The 18,400-nt window shown below is 40.0% G+C and overlaps 1 protein-coding gene across 10 annotated transcripts in view; it reads right to left on the minus strand.

Annotated features, from left to right (window-relative positions):
- Positions 1 to 18,400, minus strand: part of PLCE1 (phospholipase C epsilon 1) — a 154,138-nt gene that overhangs the window by 131,228 nt on the left and 4,510 nt on the right. For 4 of the 10 annotated variants that reach the window (XM_087932426.1, XM_087932429.1, XM_087932427.1 and 1 more), the window contains exons 1-2: positions 14,761 to 14,958; positions 1,435 to 2,845 (exon numbers count right to left, since the gene is read on the minus strand). In XM_087932426.1, the coding sequence (XP_087788552.1) occupies positions 1,435 to 2,346 (912 nt within the window). In that variant the 5' untranslated portion in view covers positions 2,347 to 2,845; positions 14,761 to 14,958. Of the gene's footprint in view, positions 1 to 1,434; positions 2,846 to 3,020; positions 3,042 to 3,442; positions 3,571 to 14,760; positions 14,959 to 17,029; positions 17,184 to 18,400 lie in introns of those variants that run through there. The other 6 variants (XM_026710495.2, XM_087932428.1, XM_087932421.1 and 3 more) reach the window with 4 other exon arrangements.

The following is an 18,400-nucleotide window of genomic DNA, read 5'->3' on the forward strand; positions in this document are numbered from 1 at the left end:
CCATGCCCCCCTTTCTTTGTCCCTTTTTCTTTCTTTCCCTTTTCTCTTTCTTTTCTTCCTTCTCTCTTTCTCTCTTTTCTCTCTCTCTTTCCCTCTCCCAGGCTCACCCCATTGATTTGGTGCACCGCTCCGCTCAGACTTGCTTGGGCAGGTCCCTCCAGTGCAGCAGGCTCAATGGGGTGCACCTGTGGGGCCAGCACCTAGAACCCGGCAGTACTGGCACGTTTGAAAAGTAGAGCAAAGCCAGAGGTCGGTAATTTTTGCTGCAAAGAATCACAAAAGCTTCTGGGTAGTGCATAAGAAGGAATACCCATGTCAATGCAATTCAGCAACATAAAGAAATACAAATAAAAATCAACAAAAATCGGCAAAGCATCTCTGATTAGATTCTATCAGAGATGCTTTGCCGATTCTAGTCCAATGACCTGCTCCAGCAGGGTTGGAAGGAAGTATGTGTATATGTGTGTGCATGGCTGTCAAAACTCCCAAAACAGGTCAAGTAGCTCTGGGGAGGCCAGTCATAAATTAGAACACTTGCTAAGCAACCGGCCATTAAGTGAGGACCACTTGTATTTGGTTTGCCAGTCACTAAACCATGCTCACCCAGTCATGTGGCCAGCAAGCCACGCCCACCCAATCTCATTACCAGCAAACCACACCCTCAAATTAGGCCACACCCACAGACATTTGAATCCCGCCCCTGGGGCATTGAGAATGAGTTTGTAGCACCAAGGGGGCAGTGGACTGAAAAAGTTTGGGAACCACTGCTTTATATTCATTCACAAGTGAAATGTTTCATAGAAGACTGTATATATTTGTTCTCTAATGTTGCTTCTAATGTCATGGGGAAAAGTCATTTTACTTCCCAGCAACAGCAAACATTGTTGGGCTATTCCTCAGCAGTAAATGTTTCTTCATACACTATAATGTTCTGGTCAATCACTTGTCAAGGATTATTTCAGTATTAGTTACAAGAGATCTAAGTCAAGGTTTTGGCAGTTTCAAAGATAATCAAAAAAACTAAGACATAACTACTTAATCTCATAACACATGGACAATGCAACCAGTTTCAACTGGGAAATCATGAGCTTTCTAGACCAAACTAAATAGAAAAAAAAACACAGGAAATCCTGGAAGCTCGGCACAAATCAGCCTTCAACAGACACAAAAATAAACTACATTTGCACACCATTTAAAAGTTACAGTAGACTTTGATAAAAACAGTAGACTTTGATAAAATAACATCCTAAATTGATTTTTAAGAATTAAGAAAGTGTTATTTTGATTTCTAATAAACTGGTTAAAAAAACATTGTATTTCCCTATTTTATTTGGCTAAATCACTGAATTTTAACTGCCAAAGAGTAATTTAAAATTTAAGTTCTGCATCTCCCAGCTACCATATTCTGAAATTGGATTTTAAAAAGTCACTTACCCCATGCCATATAGATTGCAGAAGGTAGTAATACAATGATTGATTTATTGAAACTTGAGGGATTTTTAGCTGTTCTGATATAATTCCAGTATTCCTTAACTCAGTATGAATCTTCCAGTGAGCAACCCAATTCCAAGCAACAGCTCCTATGTGCCCTGATGGTAAAGTCCTTACAATCGCTCTGGTTCCAGTGTAAACTGATTTCTTAACCTCCTTATCATTTTTGCAAAATCTTCTTATTAATAAGGTGGAACGTTCCTTCTTACTTCGGGAAAAATTTTCCTCCATAATGTTGTTGGCAGTGCAGTTTTCAAAATGGCTCAGAAGAGGTTTTGAAGGCATCCTTCCAGTAAAATTACTACTTGAGAAACTGTGACCTGAGCCTCCCACACTAAATTTTGGAGTTCCTTTTTTGAAACACAACAATTTATCCACTGACGTATCAGAAGAATCATGGAGGTGTCCAGTTTTATCCCCACAAGATGGCAGTTCCAGATAATTATAAGTGCAGGCTATGGAATCCTTAGTGCAAGACACACAGTCATTCCAAATTAAATTATTACGCAAAGTGTGTACGCTTTTTGAGATACTATTGGCTTCTTCGACATAGTTGGCACCTGTATTTTCACTTCCTTTTTTGTTGAGTGAGGCCTCACTTTTTAATGATTCCAACTTCATTTGAGATTCATCCATGTTTAACTGAATTTCGGAATGCATGACTCTTTGCAGCGAAGAAGAAATCCCAGTTTCTGAATATTTCTCTTTCTTTGAAAGAGAATCATACGGCTTATATAATTGGTTACGTATGGCATTACTCTTACAGTTTTTCTGCACATCATAATTTATATTAAGAAATTCCAAAGAAGCAGGAATAAATGTGCCACCCTTCCAGGCATTTTCTCTGTCAGTCATTTCTTTTGTATCTGTTAAAATAAAAATGCCAAGCAATGTTCCTGAGCAAGTCTTCTTATTCAATTATAAAAAAGATCTGTACACCTGATTTGTCATTTCATAACTGGCACCTACAGAGCTTATCTCCATTATCTCCTTTCTGAATGGCTCCAAATCAACCGTAAGCAAACTTTCTATGGAAAACAAGCTGACCCCATAACATTTTTTAAAATGTGTATTGATTTTTCCTCCAAAGCTACAGTGTAATGAATGCTACCATTACAAAACATGTAGTTTTGTAATTAAGAGTCTCCCCAAAATTCCAAGCACTTGGTTGGCACAAAATATAAATTACAGTCAATATTTGTTTGGAGCATGGCAGCATTTAGACTTGATTCCTCCCCAAAATGGATACTTCTGTCTTAGAATATAGTGGTGTTTTCCCTCTTGTACATTTCTTAGAAGAACAGAACAGGAAAAGGCCCTTGCTTCTTAAGTCAAGCAGCTTCCAGTATGTTTTCTGTAGAAAAAAAAAGAAGAACCACAGTATTAATGGTATTAAATTACATAGTCACCAACATGTAAGCTGACATCCCCAAGGAACTTCACCCATCAACCCAAAGATGGTATCAAGCAGCACTGGCAGAAATACTGCTATACACAACAGGATAACTGGTACAAGAGCAGCAACTGACCTCTCAGGATTGGCCTCGGAATTCTACCGGTCCGGCCTGTTTCAAGCGAATCGGTAGTTACGGTGACAATTTGGCCCCGCTCACCCGCCCCTGCCCTGTTCTGTCCTTTATATCCGAGGTTTTCAGCTCAGCTATTTGACACGGCACAGCAGATCGCCACTCCTCAGCTGGTTTACTCACCGGGACTGCAACAGAAGGTAAGTTTTAAAGTTGAAAAAGCAGCGTTTTTCAAACGCTGCGCACGTGCAAAGTGCACGTTTGATGCATGCGTATGCAATGCGCGCGCTTACCGAATCAATTGTTACACGGGTTGAATCGCATCCCTGCTCAGAAGTATGGTCTCACATTTGCTTAATTACAAGGCATCACCCCTGACAATCCCAAATCTCTCCCCCGCTCCAAACAATAAAAGCTCCCCTCACTTTTGGGGTCCTAGTTGATGTCAAATCTGAAAGCAGACTGGGCACAAAGGGGAATCCATCTTCTTTTCAGTGTTTAGCCAGGGCTTGGTGATGTACACCAGGTCAGCTGTCTCATCCATAATGATATCCTGTGATATAGGATAGGTGAGGTGAGCTTTATTAGAAATCCATCTGCATTAAGTGGCACGAGGTGGAGTTGCCTAACTTATCCCTTCTCTCCATCTACCACCCACACTTTGCCTTGTCATTTTCAGGGCCTTTACTGGGCTGGGAGGGAACACCACAATGGAATGATTTTTGAGACTTGGTTAAACCTGCCAGTCCAGCCATCTATCTAAATTCCCAACTTCACAGCACCAGTCCCATGCCAATCCCAGATTGGGAGATATTTACTAGTCAGCCAACGAAGTCTGAAGAAACACTACCAATCTAAAACTAAAATTCATGTTCACTTTTATTCTTCCCCACAAACTCATGGCTATTTCAACCATCTATTAAATTTACTGTTAATCCGAGTTGTGCAGCCTACAAATATATCAGTATCAGTCTGTTCCCAACATTAGATTGAAAACTGACAACATTCAGAAATACAAAACTTGTGTTAAGTAGACTTACTGCAGAAAAACTAATACCATCCTAATGAAAGATTTTGATCATTTCTATGTTATCAAATGGAAGGCCTATTTGTGGTTGAACTACAAAAATCTGTGTTCCTTTTTCTCCTGTCCGCACGGCATAAGGGCTTGAAGAGACAACAGTCCCAGGTCTCTTGTTTTAATTTTCACGAGTCTGGTTTTATGGTGTTCAGATGCATGCCACCCCCATCACGGCTATGGTTTTTGATGAGGTTGATAATTATCAATTTTGATGAAATAAAACGTTGCGCAAAAATCGTTATTATGGATAAATCTTTAATCCAGTTCAATTAGAGAAAAGGAAAATCCTCTTTTCGATATATTAAAACTGTGGTATGTTCTGGGCATATGAACAGAAGCATAAATTGGGGAGGAAACAGATCAAGCACAAACAGATATTTGTTCAGAAATCACATCATATTTGAACAAAAACAATACAGGTAGACCTCAACTTAAAACAATTCATTTAGTGACCATCTAAAGTTACAACGGCACAGAAAAAAGGGACTAATGATCGTTTTTCACACAACTGTTGCAGCATTCCCCATGGTCACGTGATCAAAATTCGGACACTTGGCAGCTTGTTTATATTTATGATAGCTGCAATGTCCTAGGGGTCCTGCCTTTTGTGCCCTTCCGACAAGCAAAGTCAATGGGAAAGCCAGATTCATTTCACAACCCTGTTACTAACTTAACAATTGTAGTCACTTAACAACCATGGCAAGAAAGGACGTAAAATGGGGCAAAACTCAATTAACAACTGTCTCACTTTGTCAGGGTTCCGGCGATTGCCCTAATTAAATCATGAGCCTCGAGCCAAGCTTCAAAAAAATTCAAAAGATTTATTAGGCGCAACGTGTCAGCATTAAATGAAGCCAACTCTGGCATATGTAATTTACAGTCGCCTGTGACTGTTTCCTCCCTCCTCCTGGGTGTATTATAAATCAGATTCTCCAATGAAGGTTCACGGGCTGGTGTCATCCATCATGTTCTCCAATGAAGGATTTTTGAGGACAGAAGATCCGGTCTAGCTACAATCTTTGTAGATAAGGGTGAAATGTATTTCTGGTTTTAAACTGCCATAATGCTCCTTCAGATCCCCCTCCCTTTTGTTTATGGCAATTCGAAAACAGGCATTGGAATGTTTTATGAGTTGACACACTTAGCAACAGAAATTTTGGGCTTAATTGTCATCATAAGTCAAGGACTAATGTGAAGCCTTTAGGAAAACTATATTTCACAATGAAATCACTGCTAACGAAGTATAAATAAGATATACGTAATAATGCAAACAGGTTGATACTTCTACACAGAATTGTTAACATAAATTTCTAAAGAAAAATGAAGTCCCATTAAAACATTTACAAGCCAGACGCTGACAGATTTGTATTAAAAGAAATGAGCAGCAGAATTAGTTTTGTCAGACCATCTTACAACTACTGTTTATATAAAGGAAAAATTGGGAAGCCTTGAAGCAAGATTGCAGCCCCTACCAGGGTATAACAGCTGTGAAAATAATATTCTTTCTCTGAAAATAGCAGCGATGGCTACTTCTTGGTTCATGTTTCTCAATGTTTCCTCACATGAGCTGTGTGATATAATATGACTGTTTGGAGGAATCAGAAAGATTATACCTGTCATCAAAGATGTGTTCATGTTAGGCAAATATTCACCAGTTATTTGGCTGGGAATGTTGAGAATTATATTTGAAGGTCAAGGCTATAATCCTATATACCCTGTTTCCCCCAAAACAAGACCTATCCTCCAAATAAGACCTAACATGTTTTTTACATGTGCATCTAATATAAGCCCTACTGAGCAGTCAGCCAGCAACCCATTCTGTCTGGTTGCTTGCAGTGCTGCAGCCACAAAGCGAGGTGGGGGGCGGTAGAGCTGCCCCACGTGCCCCGCACCAGCTTATCTCAGGGCTTCCATAGTTGGGCTGTCCACGTCCCGACACCTGCCTCAAGGTAGCAGGACTAACATCCATGTGCAGCAGGAGCCCATGTGGTTGCTGGCCCATTACTTCTGTTTCCTCATGGCTGTAATGAAGAGACGACCAACCACTGTTTTGGTGCCATGGCCGCGAACCGAGGCAGGTGTTGGGGTATTGATTGCCTGGCTGCAGGGGCTCTGAGATAAGCCAGTGCGGGGTTCATGGGGCAGCTCCACCCTCCCGTCTCCTGCACTTGGCACCGGTGCGTCACTGTCTCCTGCTTTGTGGCTGTGAGCAAGTGGAAGTGGGCTGGGGTCCTGCTGGACAGGCTGTTGGAGCCACCGCCATGAAGCGAGGCAAATGTTGGAGGATGAGTGGCCTGGCTGCAGGGGCCCTGAGGTAAGCCAGTGTGGGGTAGCTCCACCCCCCTCATGGCAGCAGCACAGGTGCGCTATGCAACCTTTGGCCCCCACCACAAGCAGAAGAAATGGACCTCCCGTACATGGAAAAAAATAAAGCCCTAGTGAAAAATAAGCCCTGGTGCTTATTGTGGGGCCAAAAGAAAATAAGACCTGGTCTTATTTTCAGGGAAATACGGATAGATATATAAAGAAATATATTCTGGGACTTAATTCTAAGTAGGCTTGCATTATACCCCAGGGCAACTGGAGTGCCTAATATAAGCCCTACCCCCAAAATAAGCCTTACTTAAGAGCCTGCGCGGCCAGACATTCCTCCAATCTCTTTCATCCTATCCACTGCTTTCCCTTTCTTCTATGTCCCTTAATCTTGCCAAGTGTTACAAGTTTGATAGCTTATCAATCATCTTGCCAACACATGTGATTATAATTTCTTTAATTATCAAAGACTGATTGATTGTAACTTCTTTCATTCATTCATAGTGTCCAGTTTTGGCACTGTTTGTCTGTTGCTTGTTTATTTGGTATTTATTTTTCAGGGTAGGCTCTTTTCTTCTTTGTAAGATCTAAATTTCTAATTGCATTACATCCCTACTCTAAACACCATGTTAAGAAAGATGTTTTCACCATATATATGTATACATTCGAACTAAACCGATGTTTCTCTATGTCATATATGTTTGTTTGTGGGTATAGCATAATGGTTATCTTTTGAGAGCTGAATGCAATGAAATTTCCTTTAATGTATGCCGATTAATGTACATTTAAAGTGACAATAAAATTCTATCCTATCCTATCCCTACTCTGCTTTTCTTCCCACTGAACCACTCCCTTCTGCAACATTGAGGACAATTCAGGCTTACCTTTTAGATGGGTTACATAAAGCAGAGGCCCCAAACCTTTTGGGCACCAGGAACCGGTTCCATGGAGAAAGATTTTTCCGTGGACCAGAGGGGGAATGGCTTTGCATGCTGCCTGCATTCTATGGGTGGGGCTCTGCCTGTTTGTGCTGACCGGATGCTGTCATGCTGTGGACTGGTCCAGGGACCGGGGGTTGGAGACCCCCGACATAAAAGTGTAGCTAGATAATTTCTGATGAAGCATTTTGAGAACCTCAAAGCATTTGCAAGTATTATTTCTGCTGCCGTAATTTAAAAAACACTACAAGCACATATGTGTAGATCAAGGGTCTCCAAACTTGGCAACTTTAAGACTTGTGGACTTCATCTCCCAGAATTCCTTAGCCATATTTTACTAATTATGGATACACTGAAATGTATTATTTTTTTCCAGTGCCACTGTGATTTTGAATAGTCACTAAATGAATGGCTGTAAGTCAAGGCCTATCTATAAGTTACTAACTTTGTTTATATTTGCTGTGATGAAAGGGTAAAGAGCTGAAGCAACTTCTTGGATGAGAAGTAAAACGTCTTCAGAGAAAAACCAGAAAGTCTAGTTGCCTATTGAAAAAGCACCTTTGGAGATTGCTCTAGTTCTCTGAGATGACAGGGAAAGAGTCCACACCTTCTTCTATATAGCAATGTTTTACGTATCTGAAGTCTCTTCTTCTACATATTAAATGCACTCAGTTCATTTAGGCGTATCTCACAGGACCTGGGTTCCACCTCTCCTCACCAACTTGTGTTACGCCTTCACTGAACTCAATTCCTGCCGTCCTTTTTAGACTGCACAGTACAAGTCATCCTCAACTTAAGGACATAATTGAGCTGACAATTATAGTTGTAAGGTGTGATGGTCATTAAGTGGCTCACCATTTGACCATGCCAAATTTTACAAGCATTGTTGCAATGGTTATTAAGTGAACATGTTGATCATAAAGCAAACATGGTGGTTGCAAGTGAACGCAGACACAGTCATTAACCTGTAGAGGGCACAGTATAGGTAGTCCTTGGTTTACGACCACAATTGAGCCAAAATTCCTGTTGCGATCTGTTGGTTAAGTGAGCTTTACCTCATTTTACAACCTTTCTTGCCACAGATGTTAAGTGAATTGCTGCAATTGTTAAGTTAGTAACACGGTTGATAACCAGCTTCCCCATTGTGGATGGGGATGTTTGCTGTGTACGGGGGTAATTTTTTGCTTGAAGTGGAAGCAAACACCAGTTTCCAGCAAAAGCGTATGTCAAGCCCAAAACTGACAAAAGTGTAGCCATTTTAGTTAGTCTTAGTATATATTCTTTTTCTTACTTTCTCTGGGGTAGTCATGGGGGGGTGTTCAGGCTCGCCACATTCCTAAGTGGGGAGGAGTGGAGATAAAGAGAGTTGTTTTGGCTAGGTGATCTTTCTTCCCGTGGGAAATGAGCTGTCCTTGCTTGGGCCCCTTGAGGTGCAGATTTATGACATCAAGCAACGTTGAATTACTTCTATTGGAGAATGTGACTTTGGGGGGTTGTTTCTAACTTGTAATATTGTGGGTTATGTCAGATCTGGAACTACCATGGACTTTGCCAATTTGATGCTTTCCTAAATAAATCTTTTGGAAAGATGGACTTTGGACTTTTCTTTTTAAATGGATTTCATCACTTGGAAACCTGACAGTGTGGTTATAGCATTGTGGTCACAGAACTGTAGTGGTCACTACAGTTGGTGTAGTGCTCTGTGTGGTCAACTGTAGTGGTCAGTGTGGTCACAGAACTGTAGAATGCTGCAAACTGACATAAAGGCAAACAGCCACAATCAGACATGTGGCCAAGGCAGGAAGCGGCCATCATCATTTGAAATCTGGGTCTTAAATAGCTTTTGGGGTAGGTTCATCGTAACTTTGAACAATCACTAAGCATCTGGTCATAAGTAAAGGACCACATGTAGAGGGCACAGTATATGTGGTCCTTGACTTACGACCACAATTCAGCCCAACATTTCTGTTGCTAAGCAAGCTGTCGGTTAAGTGAGCTTTGCCTCATTTTACAACCTTTCTTGCCACAGTTGTTAAGTGAATCACTGCAAATGTTAAGTTAGTAACATGATCGGTAACAAAATCTGGCTTCCCCATTGACTTTGCTTGTCAGAAAAGTCCCCAAAAAGGATTGCATGGCCCCGGGACACTACAACTGTCATAAATATGAGCCAGAGGCCAAGCATCTGAATTTTGATCCTTTGACCATGAGGATACTGCAAGGGTCATCATTTTTCACATGTGAAAAACGGTCCTAAGTCATTTTTTTTCAGTGCTGTTGTAATTTGGAACGGTCACTAAATGAACTGTTGTAAGCCAAGGACCACCTATATTACAAGTCCTCAACAAAGTCAGAATAGAACTGTAATCTAGATCCTATGCTCCTATTAATATACTACATCCCAAAATAGCATTTAAGCTGGTAGCAGCTGAATCAGTGTCAGATTCTTCTCCATTTCTCGTCCTTTAGATATAACGGTTACAACAAGGTTACATCCTCACAAGGTTCCAGTCACCTTTGCACTTTCAGCCTATTTTGTCCTGTTCGTAGGACTTCAAGTCCAGAAACCCTCTTCTTTTTCCCACAATCTGACCAACAAAATTGTCAGCAAGAGTAACAGGAATTTGTCGGCCGTCTGATTCCCAGCACAGTTAGATGTTCAACAGACTTTAGCTTTTAGTTTTAAAAAATACTATCTTATTTACAACCATTGCAATTTGAAAACAGAATTACGAAAAAAAAATGTGTCAAAAGCAGTGTGGTATAGTTAGAGTTAAGGCACTGGATTTGGAAAAGGATTCTGGTTCTACCCCATTCTCAGATCAACCTACTTGTTGTTGTGGAGAAAACCAGGAAGAGGAATTTTCTACATAAAGCTTTGAGCTCCTGATCATAAGGGGTGGGGTATTAAACCAAATTAACAATCAATGTTTCAAAATAATAAGCACAAAAAAACCAAGTTAGAATTACATTAATTTGGATTTCCCCCTCTGATTTTAATGAATGACATGGCTGGTATTGTGACAGCTAACATTGTAAATTGGGTAAAACTTGGACACAATTTCTTATAAACTAAATTATTTTTTTACCTCACTGTTCTCTTTTATACTGTAACAGTATAGGGTCCATTGAGAAAAACGACAGTATAAAAATAACTGCATTAATAAAATAAGCCCAACGCTTTATACTGTAATAGCAGACACAAGTTAAGATTTAGATAGGTTTATACAGGTGCCATCAAACCTTCAAATCCCAGTGTCTCAAATCGCTTAGGACTTTAAAAGAAATCACCAGCACTTTAAACTGAATTTAGAAGCAAAGTGGCAGCTACTGCAGCTGATGTGAAATAGTTGTTCATGCTTTGATCATTTTCCCTTGCCATAAGCATCTAGGCTGCTGAATTCTGCACCTGTTGAACATACCAACCTATCTTTAAAGACAGGCCCACATGAAGCACATGAGAAGTATAAGAGTCTACTCTAGAGGCAAGCAAATATGTGTGAATGTCACAAACTTTTTCCACTAGATGGGATCACAGCTGGTAAACTAGCCAAGCTCATAAAAAGCATGTCTATTTACCTAAACTGTTATTTTGTCTCAATATTTTTGATTATTTTGACTGCTTTTTAAAAAGCATACCAAAACTGCATTTTAGTTCTCTTATAAAAGGAAGCAAAGCCGTTTTCCGGTGGCTTTTCCATCGACAGCATATCAGAGACCACAATTGTGCGCGGCTTTGATCTGTGTTTCCCTTTTTGGAAGGGTCCCCACGGGACCAGAGTCGTCTGACCCACCTTGGAGGGGTGGGAGAAGAGGGGGAGACTGCCAGCTGGGTCGAGGGAAGCCGCATCTCCCCTCCCTAGCTAGGTATTACTCCCCTGCAAGACAGGGAGAAACGGCAGTCTAAAATGGCTGCCCTGAAGATGGAAAGCTGGCGGGACCCTAAGTTTTGTGCTGGAGCGGTGAAGTGGTGAGTAACGTGTAACCAGATAAAAGAACTGAATTTTTTCTTAACAACCCCGAGAAGTAGAAAGAAAGTGCCCTCACACAAGAGTATCACAGCGGCAAACAGAAAATAAGAGGAAAATATAAGGTAAACAAAATTGGAGTATAAAAAGTTACAACGAAATTAGAGACTAAATTTTGAATAATATAAATTGGCATTAATTAAGCATTGGATAAAATGCCGGACTTGCCTGGAATTGGTTATTATTAAGAAAATTAATCATGGAAATGGTTGGAAATTAATGTTTAACATAATTCAAAAGAAAAGAACTTTGAGAAGTGGAAAGTGATATAGAGCGCCATCTAATGGTCAAAGACTTTTTTTCCTACAAAACCTTATGGAAATTTACTAGACTCATAACTGTTATGAAACAAAAGATAAATAAAATAATAAGAACCCTGGAAATTTTAAAAAAAGAGGGAGAAACTCTACTAAGAGGATATACAAATGCAATTTCCTGGGACTGTTGGGTGTTGAATGTGAAAGGGACATAAAGATTAACAAGAGAAACAAAGATAAAAGGAGACTTTTGGCAAGGATTGCAATAAAAGACTTTGAATATTAATAACTTAACTGATTATAAAAAATGGAAGAAATAAGCAAAGATTTTAAGTTGGAATTGCAAACTGTAAGAGGAATGCCGAAAGAAAGAAGGGAATTTTTGGAAATATTGGAAAAGAAAATAATGGCGATAGCAGAAGAACAAAGAAATTCCAGTGAGGCGGAGTTAAAGGAAGAAGAAAGAAGCTCAGATAGACATGGAGAACAAGAAACACTGCCAAAAGACACTAAAGGAATTAAAACTATGACATTGATGACAGAGTCAATAAATAAAAGGGAAAACGCTTCCAGGATTAAACAAAAGAAGAAAAAAATTATACAAAAAGAAACTTCAAAAAAGAGAACAGGGAAGGAGGGGGGAGAAGAAGGGGGAAATGTTAGAAGGAAAGAAGGAAGATCAGGGAAATTTAGAAAAGGGAAAGTTGGCTAAAATTAAAAGAAATAATAAAGCTGAAAAATTCAGAGATAAGGGTTAGGGATTCTATAAGGGGGATACCACATGGAATATACATTGGTATTTAGTTTAAAACTTGTTGGGAAATACCTTAGGAATGTATATGAATATGAACTGTATATAAAATGTGTTGTTAGGAACCCTTTTCTTTCTTCGAGGATTAAAATAAGGTAATGGAAATGAATTAAAAATATGATTATTAATGATTATAAGTAAAGTGAAGATAAAATGAGAGATATTAAGAGGTTATTTTAGTGATTTACTGGAGGGGATATGTACAGTTGACTATATATACAGTTGATTAATGGATATTAGAATTGTACAACAAGAGTATTTTATTATGATTAAAGTAGGGGAATGGAAAATATCATGTGGATCCTAAATATATTGGTTTTATTATATTTTTACTCTTTTTAGATTGTTTATTATATATTGGCTTAGAGAAAATTAAGGACGATAATGATGTGTAATGTAAAATAAAATAGGTGGTAAGCTGAAAATGGAAATAATAGGGCATAAAGAATTGAAAACTTAGGTATGGATGAAATGATATTGAATTAATGAATTGAAATATGAATTGCAAATTTATTTAAAGATGAGTGAAATGGATAATATCAGTTAATATTATATAAGATTAATGGAAATGAAAATATGACTATGTACAAATGTTACAATCTGGAAACATATTGCTCACATGAAAAGATATATAAAATTTAAAAAATAAAAAACTTTTTTCCAAAAAAAAGGAAGTAAAGCCAACAGAGTTCTCGACTTATGACCACAATGGAGTCCAAAATTTATGTTGGTGAGACATTTGTTAAGTGAGTTTTGGCCCATTTTGGCTTTTCTTGCCACAGTTTTTAGTGAATCATTTAAGTTAGTAACCTGGTTGTTAAGTGAATCTGGCTTCCCCATTGACTTTGCTTGTCAAAAGGTCATTAAAAGAGAATCACAGGACCATGGGGCATTGTAATAATCATAAATATGAATCCATTGCCAGGCATCCAAATTTTGATCATGTGACCATGGGGATGTTGCAATAGTCGTAAGTGTGAAAAAACGATCATGTCACTTTTTTCACTGCCATAACTTTGAACAGTCACTAAATGAACTGTTGTAAGTCAAGGACTGCCTGTACTTAAAAGCCCAATAACTAAGGGTCCTTCCAAACAAAAGTATCAATTGGAATGTATTGTGCAACTATTTCATCTTTATCAGATGTTTGACATAAAATGAAATGTCAATATGGTTAATTAATTTAAATATAACAGTGAGAGAAGGGTCCAGCCATTCCGTATATCCCACAGATTGACCAATTTCACAATAAAAGTTTTGTGTAAAAGCACCTTCTGTAAGGAAATCTCTTTCCTGATGACATGACATACAAAATTGCTTTCATCCTCCCAGGTTAGATTTTTATCACAGACATGAAAAATACTAAGCTGTTTACTCATTAGAGAAACAAAGGGAACAATGTAAAAATCATTGAGAATTAAATATCCTCAACAGCCAAATAAAGATAAACTTAATGTGAATTTGTTGGGGTTTTTTTTAATGAAGCATCAGTAGCACAGCAAATATTTATGACCAGGCTATTTCCTACTATGCCATGAATTGTTTTGACCCTGGTTGGTTGGATAAACCTGGTTCCGTGCTGCTAAACTATAAAACCTAATTCACACACAATGTTCACAGGAAATAAATGGACTTTAATTTGATGCCTGTAAGTATTAAAGGTATTTTAACAACTTTATGCAAAGCAGCCCTTCTGAAATACTATGAAACACATCCTACTTTTCCACCCTAGTTTTCTAATTGTGAAATCAGCAAAATATATATTTACATTTAAGAACAGTATTTCTCAGCCTTGGCCATTTTTAAGCGATGTGGACTTCAACTCCCACGATTTCCCAGTCAACACTGACAACGGCCGGGGAATCCTGGGAGTTGAAATCCAGGTCTCTTAAAACGTTACCACGGTAGATATATGCCAATTTGGAAGTTTAGATTCACCGGGTCATCACAAAACGAGGGTTGCACGAAGCTACACCTACGTAGTTTTGCAGGGCTAGGGCTTAAATGTCGGAGCCAGCCCCGAAGAGCAGAGCTGAGTCACAAAGGGAGCCCTTTTTAGTGCTCTCATACAGTCCACCCTCAAACCGGGCGTCCCTCATGCCGGGCAGCGAGAGCTCCGCTAAAAGTGGGGAGTTTTGTTTTGTTTTTTTTCCCGCCTTCAAGCCGAGCGCCAGGCGAACTCTCCGGGATGCTCCGTCTTTGCAGAAACGCCGCCTAGGAAGTCCTACTAACTACGCGGAGACTCCCAAGCCCGGGGCTCTTCCTCCTCCCCCCCATCCTCTCCTCCCCCCGGGTAAAATAAAATTAAATCTCACCCCAGTAAACACCTCAGCTCCTCCGTTCGGCGCTGGCCGCCAATCATCATTAGAAGGAGGGGCCCTAAAATCACATCGCTGCCCTCCTCGGCAAACGTGGGGAGGGTCTCCCCTTCTAAGTTCCCCAGAACTCCGCGGGGAGGAGGAGGAGGAGGAGGAAGAAAAAAGGTTGCACGCCAGCCGGGGCTGACCCAGGAGGAGGCGATGGGTCGGGCTAACAACGCCTCGCTGGGCGGGAAAAAGAACAAAAAAAAATATATGAGAACATGAGAGGGTGTGGGAGGAAAGATTAAGGCTATATGGCAAGGATTTTCCCCCCCCTGCCCTCCGGGAGGAAGAATCAGCCTGAGCTCTCCATTCCCAGGATGACCAGATCTTTGTTCTTCGAAATAAATAAATAAATCCTTGGGAGGAAGAGACAAGATAGTTGGGTTGGAAAGGAAGTGGGGCCATTCATGTTAAAAAAAAATAGAAGCAAATCCTCATCCACTTTATTTTATTGTTCGGACACGTGAAATGTAGAAGAAAACAAGATAAAACGATCCCTAATCGATATAGATTCTAGTTTGGTAGGGTGGTAAGGCTAGGGACCAGGAGATTTTTTACCTTAGGCATCAAGCTAGCTAGAGGTATGACTTGGGCCAGTCCCTCCCTCTCAGCCCTAGGAAGCAGGCAAGGGCAGACCACTTCCCTAAAATCTGCAGTCCAGGCACTCACCTGGAGTCAAAAGTGACTCAAAAATACACAAACATGATTAAAAGTGTTTAAAAGTTGTGATAGTAACACATTTTCTGCTTCATGTCCCCAACTGCTGAGCTCCTGTTTGGGTCTCTACACTTGTACCTACAGGGTTTGGTCTATGACTGAAATAAAAATTGAACTACATGTTCTGGTAAAGACTAAACCTCTGGTCCCAGTGATGGACCCAGATTGGATCCTGCAATTGATTGACTGATTGCATCCTACAGATTATTGCTGGTTTCTATGTTAGCTCTACAAACCACATTCCAAATGTCTGATTTTCCCTTGCTTTGTAATGTGTTCTGTACAAGACAGCCATTGCAGTTTGAATTTGATTAGACTTCTAAGATGGATATGTATTTTCAATTTTGATGTTGCAGCGTATTTCTTCAATGTTAGTCTCTCAATCTAATATTGTCCACAGGGTTTCTTTTCAGGGTTCTGCCAATCTTGTTCTTGTAACTATCAACTGCTTGCTTCTGTGGATACAAGTATGGCAAACACCTTAACACTGGACTTCTTAACCTCCCATCTTATAACAATTATTTATGAATAAGTTTTTCTGAATAGCAAGGGTAGATTTGCAGTTATTTTGCTGCAATGCAGTTTGTGGTTCACAAAGCAAGAATCTTGTGGCATCCTGCATCTGATAAAATTAGTTCATATTTTATTAGTGCCTCCACAATGTAGTCTCAATATAGAGTTTGTTCACTCCCAAATCCCACCAGGCCTAATACAATTCCTTTGGTTTTAGCATAAGCAACTATGTGCCCCTATCAGAGTCTGAATCCGAGGAGGAAGCCGGGCAGCTGACAGGGAATGGGAGTGTGGCTCCATTGGCTGTGGAGGAGGCTGGGAAAGGAAAAAGTCCGGCTGGGCAGAGCAGGAGAGAGATAGAACAAGGGAGAGGGAGTTCAGAGGAAGAACCAGGCCCACCCACTCTTCATCCTAGGACACGCAGGGAGGAACAGAGAAGAGAGCATCATGGGTTGCGTGGCTTACGAGGGAGGAAAGGGCCCTGATTCCCTTTATTAGCTACAGCTGGGAAGAAAGGCAGGCTGCATGCCACAGGCTGTTGTGACTTTATCCTGTGTTGTCGCGGTTTATCTGTGTTCCTGGCATCTTCCCAACTGTGTGTTTTGCCATGCCTTAAAGTCTGAAATTCTTGCTCCTGTCCTGCCAAACTAATTACTTCAATTTGGCTTGTTTGGACTTTAAGTTACAGTTTGTGTTGACCATGTTTTGGACTTAATTTTATGCAGTCAAAGGCTGTTCCTGGGAGAGTTTTTCTGCAGACAGAAGGTAACCTGGACATTGGGGGCAAAGTTGGAGATAATAAAGGGACTCTTATTGATTATCTGACTGTGTTGCCTTGCCCGGGTCATCACAGTATGGGGAAATAGTATAATGAGTATATTTGGTGTATTCTTGCAGTATAAATATGTTCACATTTCACATGTGGCTTTTATTAGGGGAGGGAACAACCACACGCACACTGCAACTGACAGCCCAATCTAACAATGCTGACCTTGAATTAAGAAGATCCAGGTGAAGCCCCTTCCCACCATGCAAGTTCAGTAGGTAATTTTCAGTCTCGCAATCTTTCAGCCCAATTTACCATACAGGGCTGCTTTGGAGCAGGAAGTATGATTACAGTAGCTTTGAGCCCAGTGTTGGAAAGTAAACCTGGAGACTCAATGAATAGGAGCTTTGGCAACACAGACCTTTCCCAGGAAGGAGACTATAAATCTCATCAGAGAGAGGCCCAGATTAAGAGACTACACAGTCCAGAACTGTCCAGAGAAGCAGGGAAGAGGTTCAGGGTAGTCACACTTTAGAATTTCTTAGGATACATTTAGTAGGTTAGAAAGTTATAGCTTTAGTTTGGCAAGATTCTGTCCATTAGGTGTAAGCTAATAGAAGACTGAACTCAGTTGGATTTCGCTGTGTTGTCTGTGGGATGGGGCCTGACAACCCTTGAAGGAAAACCAAGATATAAATGCAGGACAGGTGGTCCTCAACTTAGGAACGTAATGGAGCCTGCTCACAATGGTTGTAAGGATGGTATAAGGACGGGTCATCATGTGGCCAACCTGGTTTTTTTTTTGTTGCAGCGATCAATGAGTTTCCATAGTTGTTAAGTAAATCTGTGGTCATAAAGCAAAGCCATTGTTCACTATGGAGCATTTTTGTCAAAAATCAGAAGTAAGTAGTTTTTAGCAAATATGTTATAAATTGTAGACGTTTGACCATGGGTTGCTGCAAATGGCAAATGCAGACGTGATGGGGGCAGCCATCGTAACTGCAGAACAGGGTCATTAGTATGAGGTCCCATGGGATGCAATAGGTTTTACTTTTAGAAGTACTGGCAATGCAAGCTGTGCTAGGCTCAACTAAGACATACATCTGAGAATATATATGTACTTAGAAGTGCATAAACATGTATACTAAATAAAATTTGAAATCTCTCTTATCCTTTTCAAATAATAGTAAAAAATCTTAACCCATTCTTATTTTTACTACATACTATCTGAAAAGGATAGTAGTAGATAGAATTAGGATAGAAAGAATATTGATGCTTTCAAATTTGGTTTCTTGGAAAAGATTCCTGAGAATAACATCGATGACCAAAAAGACCCACAAAGAAATGGATCCTAAGTCAACCAACTGAAGTATAAATGAGCAGGCTCAAAGCATAATACTTTGGATGCAATATGGGAAGATCTAGCTCTCTGGAGAAGTTCTATAGTACTTGGAAAAAGAAGAAGAGGATGACTTACAGCAAGGTGGATGGTTTCAATTATAGCAATGATGGGGGCATTGTCAGAAGAGCTGGATGACTAGTTTGGGAACAGTTCGTTCTGGAGAAATATACACGGCCACTTAAGAACTGATACCA

This window comes from Pseudonaja textilis, chromosome 4 (assembly GCF_049901715.1).
Source record: "Pseudonaja textilis isolate UNSWEBS1 chromosome 4, rPseTex1.2, whole genome shotgun sequence".
Taxonomy (NCBI): domain Eukaryota; kingdom Metazoa; phylum Chordata; class Lepidosauria; order Squamata; family Elapidae; genus Pseudonaja; species Pseudonaja textilis.